Source organism: Rhinopithecus bieti, unplaced genomic scaffold (genome assembly GCF_001698545.2).
Source record: "Rhinopithecus bieti isolate Rb0 unplaced genomic scaffold, ASM169854v2 scaffold_18126, whole genome shotgun sequence".
In the NCBI taxonomy this organism is placed as follows: Eukaryota; Metazoa; Chordata; class Mammalia; order Primates; family Cercopithecidae; genus Rhinopithecus; species Rhinopithecus bieti.
The window spans coordinates 541,509-551,239 of record NW_016809277.1 but is presented as its reverse complement, the minus strand read 5'-3'; the positions used below and the strand labels follow the sequence as shown (position 1 = coordinate 551,239).

At 35.7% G+C, this 9,731-nt stretch overlaps 1 protein-coding gene across 1 annotated transcript in view; it reads left to right on the top strand.

The window, feature by feature from the left end:
- The window catches only part of TMEM232 (transmembrane protein 232), a 260,718-nt gene that overhangs the window by 96,258 nt on the left and 154,729 nt on the right, over window positions 1-9,731 (top strand). The window contains 1 exon segment of the mRNA XM_017889055.1: window positions 3,057-3,235. Within this exon segment, the coding sequence (XP_017744544.1) occupies window positions 3,057-3,235 (179 nt within the window).

Here is a 9,731-nt window from a genome sequence, read left to right as displayed (position 1 = left end):
AAAAAAAAAAAAAAAAAAAAAAAAAAAAAAAAAAAAAAAAAAAAAAAAAAAAAAAAACTATAGAGATAGGGTCTCGATATTTTGCCCAGGCTAGTCTTGATCTCCTGGCCTACCTCAAGCAATCCTCCTGCCTCAGCCTCTGAAAGTGCTGGGATTACAAATGTGAGCCACCGTGGCTGGCCTCTTATTTATTTTTAGCATAAACTCTCCACTTCAGCTTCATTTGAGATCTTTACTATCATCTCTTCCCTTCTCTCTCTGTCTAACTACCTCACTGCTGGGGGCCATATTCCTGATCTAAATATCTTGATTTGCTGTGGACTTTCCCAGTTTTGTCCTTGAAAGCTTGTGTTCCAAGAAACCCTTCTGTCCCAGGCAAAGGGACATAGTTGTTCTCTCTACCTACTTCCCTAAATCAATAAACAGATTTTTGTAAATTAGATCTACTATGTTGTAGGCACTTTACTAAATGCTAAGAATATCTAAGCAAATAAAAGACATTCTGTCTTCTCCAGTAGTTTAGAATCCATAGGTGAGAAATGCAATTACAATATGATGCAATACATTAGGCACAGGGGCACCTAGCTAGCCATGGGGATTCAGAGAAGGATTCCTAGGAGAAAGAATGCAGGAGAATGGATAGAAGCCAGGTGTAGTGTGCAGTTATTTTTGGACAGGATAACTTCTGGCTAAGTGAAAAGTTTATACAAGGGCTAGAAGATTAAATGAAATGTGTATTCTAGAACTTCAAGTAGTTTTGTCTGTTTATAGTGTATTAGCAAGAGGGGTGGGAATAAAGGAGTGGTGATAGATGTGTTCAAAATGATGTCATATTAGAAAGACAGTAATTACCTGGCCATGCAATTTGGAATTTACATAGGGACAAATGGCAATCCTTTGCTAAGTTGTGAGTAGAGAAGTAACATAATGAGATTTAGAAAGGTCAGTTTGCACAACATGGATTAGTAATGGTGAAGCAGTAAATATAAGACAGGAAGATGAAAGAACTAGGAAGCTATTACAGTGTTTATTCTCAGAGCTAACCTTTTTCAGATATCCTTCCATTTGAAATATTCCACCAATATCTTCCTCTGCACTTTTCCCAAATTTACCTATTGGACAAGTCTTGTAAACTCATACTTTCTCCAGTCCTTTGCTTACTCTTCTAGCCCTCATTGATCTCTTGCTTTTGTGATTGTTATATCAATGACCATCATCTTTTCAAATAACAGTTACTCTCTAATTTCTCTTACAAATTATTCTAGTCTCCCAGACATGCCAATTACTTGAAGACACAGACTATCTTTTTCTCACCTTAGCCAAGACTATTCACAAAGGCAATGGTTAAAAAAAAAAACCCAAACCTTAAATTTGGGCTTTTTTATTATATTCCAAATGTTCAGTGCAAAATATTAATGACATTCATTCAAAAAACTTGTTTTATATTATATGTTAATTCAAATATTGTGGTATCTCAATTTTAATTAGTAAAGTTCCTATAAGGAGAAAGTGACGTTTCAAAAATAATTGGCTGCTTAACTGTAGCTTCCTACTTCCAGCTTATACTTTCTCTCCTAAAGTTCCAATAATAGAAAAGGTAGATGATACCTTAAGATTGGAAACTGGATATATGCCTTTCTCCTCCTACTTGTAAAACATGTACATACTTTCTCTTCTGCCTCCTCTTTCTTTCAAACTCTTTCTTTCCTATGAATGGAATGGAAGGTCATGACTGGAAAGAAAAGTACTTGTGTAAATTGGAGAGACTGTGCTGCATGGGACAGGATTAGATCAGCCTTTACCTGCTCTATCATTCATTCAACAGCTGTCTGATGCCAGGGAGCTTTCTAAGCAGGTTCAAGTTTATATGTTCCCTTTTATTATTCTAAGTATATATAATAACATCTACATAGCAGGATTATAGTGAGAACTAAAATTGGATGACATAGTTGTTACCCCTACTAGCTATAATCATAATGATGATGATTATTAACCTGCATTATGAAAACTAGATTCATTTGGAAAAGTTGAGGATTGTGACTTTTCAGGTTGTGCTTCTATCTTTATTCAAAAAGGGCAACAATCATCAATGGACTGTCACCAGGGTTTTGGAGAAAAGTGCAATATGGAATTTAAAGGGCTTTAAAACTCTTTCAGTTCCCTTTCTGAACCATTTCCTCTTCTTGTTCTTATCTGCTTCACATACTCATTATTTTCATGTTGCTTTTTGACTAGTTCATCTCCTCTTTGATAACTGTATTATTTTATTCCCCAAATTTATTTCTCCCACATCTACCTAAATTGGAATCCCTTTTTCCTATTACTGCATAGAAATGTACAATATCTAGGTAAGAAATAATTACCATAAAGAGTAAATAGAAATGTCTTTATCCTTTCTCTAAGGAAAATACATATTTTGAAAGTGGAACTTGATAATGTATATAAATTGCTAATTGCTGTGTAAGTTCTAGGAGTGTCTTAGAGTTTTAAATCTCTGTTTTCATTACTTTTCCTACATTCCAATTGATTTATTTCACTATTATTAAAATGAATTTTCAGCTTATAATTATAACAGTAGTTTTTGTATGCTTTTCACATGATTTAAGCATTTTCTTCTTGGTTCAAATACCATGTTTCATAATGTTTGACTTTTTTAATAACAGGAAGTATTTTCTGGTTTTCTACTTTATTATAAAATTCACCATGGTGGTCTGTGTTCACATTCCTTTGAACAGATTTCTCTTTACTTGAATTCTAAGAATTTGTTTTGTATATGTAGTTCACAGTTTACCAATTTAACTTTTAAATTTATGAAGTATACCAGTTAGATGCAGTTTTTCTTTTCATGTGGTTAGAAATTTTAAAATGATCTGTGGTCTTTTTTAAATGTAAAGGAGAGAAAGCAGTGAAGGGTCAGAAATTTCTGCAGCTTAGAATTTCAGACTTTAGAATATTATTATGAATTATGGTAAAATTGGTTTCTTCTTTTTCACACAATCTTACTTTAGCAAGGTGAATAAAATGATAACTCCCAAAGACTTTTTCTTTTTAAACAGGTGATCAAGTAGTCTGGACTGGTTACTATGGCTTAGTGTATAACCTGGTGAAAATTTCATGGGAACTTCAAGGAGATGAAGAACAGGATGGACTTAGAAATATAATATGGCAAACATTGCAGAAAACAAAGGATTATGAGGAAGATATACGAATCCAAAATGCAATCAATATCGCTCAGGTAAGGTAAAACGCTAGGCAATAAATATGTACATCTATCATTAGGAAGCATGGTTGTCATTTCTCTCCATGGTAAAAGGAATGTCTACATTCAATGAGTATTAGCGACTTACAGCTGAGAATAATATTTTTAAAACTTAACACTGATCTATTTTTGATTAAAGATAGGAGAGTTGAGCTCTAGATGATAGTGTAAAGGCCTCCAAAAGTCTGTAATAGAAACAGAATTAAATTCATTTAACACATTTAGGGAAAAGTACACCTCAGTAAGGGGTGATTCCACCATGGAACTCTGACTTGGTGGGAAATTCTGATAGAATGTTAGGTACGCTAGATTGAAGTAACATGTTAAGCCATGATTCTTTTTCTCTTTTCTTGATGAAGACGTTTAGAAAGTAATGGAAGTTTTAAGGAGCATAACACAATCCTCTAATTTGAGGGCTATGTTAGGATGGGCTGTGAAAGAGCTGTGTAGGGGTGCTTTTACTACCTCATAGCAAGGGCTGCCAAAAGAGGCAGGCTGTGGGTAAGATTCAAATAGTAGGGGTAAGGGGCGGTTTTATGATGTCGCTTTTTATGATGTTAGGAATCCAGAGACCTATTCTCTCACTTGAGCATTTCCTCCCTTGTCTAGTTCAGTGACCAGAAATACCAGGAAGAAGGCTGAACATAGCCATATTATGACACTGGACTAGAGAAAGGGTAAAGGTGGCCCTAACTTCAGAGATTTCAACACACATAGAAAATGAATAGGTAAAGGTAAAAGTTCCTTTTTTGGGTGACCCACTAGCTTCAAGACTCTTCCCTCTCCTCTCAGCCTGCTTGACTACTATATTTAGATTTAGATATTATACTATATATAAATCAACCTGTATCAGCTAGCCTTCTAAATTATAATTTAGAAGCTTAAAGGGCATCCTGTAGTTAGTGAGAGGATGTAAGAACTTCTATTTTTGTATTTTGGGTAATAACACATTAAACAACTACCATATTAAAGTAAAAACACACAGAAACATCTGTTTTTTTCAATGCTGTATCCCAATACGCATAATAAGTCCTCAATAAATATATGTTGAATGAACAATCCAAATGAGTTCCCTTTAAATATTAAAATACATGCTATAACTATGTTTAATAATTAAATTTAACATTGATGAAATTAATGGCAAAATTATTTTAAGATAAAATAAATATCAATAATTTTATTATTAAAATAACAAAATTAAAGAGTAGCATCTGCAATTCTTTGGAAATTAAACATGCCTTGATAAATGATATGGTTTGTCTATGTCCCCACCCAAATCTCATCTTGAATTGTAGCTCTCATAATCCCCATGTGTCATGGAAGGTACCTGCTGGGAGTTAATCGAATCATGGGAGTGGGTTTTTTCCCATGTTGTTCTCATAATAGTAAATAAGTCTCATGAGATCTGATGGTTTTATAAAGACAATTTCCCTGCACACGCTCTCTTGCCTGCTGCCATGTAAAACATGCCTTTTCTTCTCCTTCACTTTCCACCATGATTTTGTGGCCTCTCTAGGCATGTGGAAATGTGAGTCCATTAAACCTCTTTTTCTTTATAAATTACCCAGTCTTGGGTATTTCTTCATAGCAGTATGAAAATGGACTGATACAGTAAATTGGTATTGATAGAGTGGAGTGCTGTTGTAAAGATACCTGAAAATGTGGGCACAATTTTGGAACTGAGTAACAGGCAGAAGTTGGAAGAGTTTGAAGAGCTTAGAAGAAAGAGTTTGAAGAGCTTAGAAGAAGATAGAAAAATGTGGGAAAGTTTGGAACTTCTAGAGATGTGCTGAATGGCTTTCACCAAAATGCTAGTAGTGATGTGGACAATGAAGTCCAGACTGAGGTGGTCTCAGATGAAGATGAGGAACTTGTTGGGAACTGGAGTAAAGGTCACTCTTGCTATGCAAAGAGACTGGCAGCATTTTGCTCCTGCTCTAGAGATCTAGGAACTTTGAACTTGAGAGAGATAATTTAGGGTATCTGGCAGAAGAAAATTCTAAGTGACAAAATGTTCAAGAGGAAGCAGAGCATAAAAGTTTGAAAAATTTGCAGCCTGTATCCCATTTTTTGGGAAGGAATTCAAGCCTGCCACAGAAATTTGCATAAGTAACAAAGAGCCAAATGCCAATGACCAAGACAAAGGGGAAAATGTATCCAGGACATGTCAGAGACATTCCCAGCAGCCCCTCCCATCACAGTCCTGGAGGCCTAGGAGGGAAAAAATGGTTTCCTGAGCTGGGTCCAGGGCCCCCCTACTTACCACCGTGCATCCCAGCAACTCTAACCATGGCTAAAAGGGGCCAAGGTACAGCTCAGGATGTGGCTTCAGAGGGTGCAAGCCCCAAGCCTTTGCAGCTTTCATGTGGTATTGGTCTTGCAGGTGTGCAGAAAACAAGAATTGAGGTTTGAGAACCTCTGTCTAGATTTCGGAAGATGTATGGAAATGTCTGAATGTCCAGACAACAGTTTGCTTCAGGGACAGAGCCCTTGTGGAGAACCTCTGCTAGGGCAGTGTGAAAGGGAAATATGTGGCTGGAGTCCCTGCACAGAGTCCCCACTGGGGCACTACCTAGTGGAGTTGTGAGACGAGGGCCGCCATCCTACAGACCCCAGAATGGTAGATCCACTGACAGCTTGCATTCAATGCCAGCCCATGAAAGCAGACGGGTGGGGCTGTCCCCTGCAAAGCCACAGGGGACAGAGCTGCCTAAGGCTGTGAGAGCCCACCTGTTGCGTCAGCATGATCTGGATGTGAGACATGGAGTCAAATGAGATAATTTTGGAACTTTGAAGTTTCATGACTGCCCTATGGGATTTCGGACGTGCATGAGGCCTGTGACTCCTTTGTTTTGGCCAATTTCCCCCATTTGGAATGGGCATATTTACCCAATGCCTGTACCCCCATTGTATCTAGGTGGTAACTAACTTGCTTTTGATTGTACAGGTTCATAGGTGGAAGAAATTTTCCTTGTTTTAGATGAGACTTTGGACTCGGACTTTTGAGTTAATGCTGGAACGAGATAAGACCTTGGGGGACTGTTGAAAGGGTATGATTATATTTTGAAATGTGAGGACATGAGATTTGGGAGGGGCCGGGGTGGAATTGTATGGTTTGGCTGTGTCCCCACCCAAATCTCATCTTGAATTGTATCGTCCATAATCCCATGTCCAGGGAGAGACCCAGTGGGAGGTAATTGAATCATGGGTATGGGTTTTTTCCACTTTGTTCTTGTGATAATGAATAAGTCTCACAAGATCTGATGGTTTTATAAAGGCCAGTTCCCCTGCACATGCCTTCTTGCCTGCCACCATGTAAGCTGTGCCTTTGTTCCTTTTTCAGCTTCTGCCATGATTGTGAGGCCTCTGCAGCCATGTGGAACTGTGAGGCCATTAAACCTCTATTTCTATATAAATTACCTAATCTCAGGTATTTATTCATAACATAAAAATGGGGTAATACAATAAATACTAGAAAGGAATTAATTAATCTATTTGTAAGCACTAGCCATTGTTTTGTGTGCTAGCAATACAGTTTTAGACAAGCAGATAAATATTACTTTAAATATAAAGTTTGGATCAAGGAGACTGACAATAAACTTGCAAATTAATGAATTAAAATATCAAATTGTGCTATCTATGCTATGAAGAAAACAAAACAGGGCAAAGCTACTGGAATGGGATCAGCTAGAGTAGGGAGTGGATGTTTCAGTTGGAGCAGTCAGAGAAAGATTTCCAATGAGGCATTATTTGAAATGAGACTAAATAATAAGAAGGAAGTATCCATAAAAAATATACCCTGGTAGAGAGTTTATGGATACAAAAATGTGCTCTAATGTGTCCTAATAATGTCCTCTAATATGTCCAATAATGTCCTACAAAATGTGTCCTCTAAGAAAATAATTAGTTTGGTGTGTTAAGAGAGCAAGAAGACCAATGTGAGCTGGCCTCTGGTAAGGGAAGGAAAGAGTGGTAAGAGATGCAGGTGGGCAAAGAGAGTTGTTTTAAGATGGCAATAGTAGCATATAAGTAGTAAGCTCTGGGAATAATTTTTTAAATGTTTGTAAAAAATAAGAAAAAGTTTAAGTGGGAAGTACATTTAGAAAAGTAAAAGCATGCTATAAAAGCATAGAACTGATAAATTCTAAAATTGTTTCCTTGGGTAAAATAAAATAATACATAAACTGTTTTAGACTAGCTAATATAATGGAAAAATGAGGGAAACTTTTATTAATCACAAAATCCAGAGGGTAAAGGGAATGTGATTATAAGAAAGTAATTTGAAAATGATTATAAAAGGATCAATTTACAACTGTATACTAATATATATGAAAATATAGTACAATAAATGATTTTCTAAGAAAATATAAATGATGAAAATTGACTGAAAAAAGAAGGATATAAAAATCTTAACAAACAAGATTTAGAGAAATTTGCAAGTGACCTACTGGATTTGTTCATATGAATACCAAGGACAAGACTAAGATATTCATTAGTATCGCTATTATTTAACATAGTTATTGACACACTAACCTGTGCACTCATATTTAGCAGGTAACTAAATATATGTTGGGTCATAACTGGAGAATGTTTAAAACAAGTTTGTCGTACCAAAGCAGTAGGTGAGAGTAGCTTAAACACTTGGGAACAGAGAAGAAAATAATTCAGTTTAAATTCCAACTCCACACAATCTCTTTATACAGATGAGACTTGGAACAAGTTATTCCTCAGCCTTAGTTTTCTTATTTTTGAAAACTGTATGCCAAGGGGTATTTCTAATGCTCACAGACAGGGATAGTAACTGAAAATCACATAAGAGACAGGAAAGCTGAGTGATTTTGAGAGCACAGAACCTACAGCAAAGGTTGCCTGGGTTCAAATGGCTGTTCTACCACAGAATATCTAAGTGACCTTGGGCGTATTTTTACCTCAGTTTCTTTCTCTGAAAATGGGGCTAAGAATAGTATCTAATGCATAGGCTTGTTATGATGACTGAATGAATTCATGTTATAAAACATTTAAAGTTTTTGGTAAATAAATAAAATATACTGAGATGAAAGTTATTTGTTATAGTCTAAGTTGTATTACTTCTCAATATTTCTAGAGATTATGATTTATTATTGGGCTGTTAGAACTATAAGAGGAGAACATTTGCTTTTAATAGAAAAAAATTCAACGCAAATATTGATGAATTTCAGCTGAAGAAAGTGAAAACAACATAGCAAAATATTTGGAGGAAGTAGAGATAAGTAAGCTATGAAGTAAACCAATGAAATTCTTTTATTGTGGTGGTTTCTTACAGGTGTGCTAACTGAGGCAAGCTACAAATCTTCATGAAACTATGAGATAACAGGCTTGAAAAAAGTTTACAACATTGATGAAGTAGACATGGTTTAGGGATTTCACTAGTGGCTTTATTTATCTGTTTCTAAAATAGGTGGGGGAAAATTGCGTTGGTATTTTCTTTTCAGGCAATGAGAATAGGTGGCCATCCTGATCTCTACAGGTCCAGCACTTGGCATTCCCCTGACTAAGCAGCCTGAAGAGAAGAGTTGATTTGAGGGAAGAGTAATTGTTCTGTTCTGGGTTTATGCCTTTTGGAGACATTTATGAATATGCTGACCAAGCATTTTCCAATTTGCCCAAGTTAGCATGGGTTCATGACTGTTGTCCCAGCTTTCTCACTAGTAGTAAATTAATTCACTTTCAAAAGTTTCTCAATTTGGATGGCAAATTATTAATTTATCTTACTTTTAAGTTTTCCATTACACAATATATTGCCAATCTGGACTTGCCAATACTAAACTCTTTTTGTTAAAGTTTAAATATATTTTACAGCTTCTTGCTTTTTCTAGCTCTGATTGAATGAACATATATATATTTTCATATTCAAAGAAAACCATTTTGAAATTGGCCATTCATTCTTCATAAAATACACATGATTTTTCCAGTGATGCTTTATCCATACGGCATCCTATGATATTTCAAAGTGCCAACAAACACTTTTTTTTCTTATGTCTTATTTTGAGGCAAGTTAATCTGTTTGTAATCAGGAAATACACATTTTTTTCTGTCACTGAAAATTTCTTGTTATTTCTAGCTTTCACAGGTGCAATTATCCTAATATTCCTAATGTCCTGTTTTTAGATAATAATTATGGATAAAATTAATGTTAATAGGTAGGAAGGGCAATTAATAAATTTACTCTGCCCAGTTTATTATCAAAGCATATGGATGGGCCATTACTGGCAACCCCAAGTATCTATACTCTATATACTTCATAGAAAATAAAACCCTAGTAGAATAATTTATAATCCTTTGGGTATATACCCAGTAGTGGGATGGCTGGGTCATATGGTACATCTAGTTCTAGATCCTTGAGGAATTGCCATACTGTTTTCCATAATGGTTGAACTAGTTTACAATCCCACCAACAGTGTAAAAGTGTTCCTATTTCTCCACATCCTCTCCA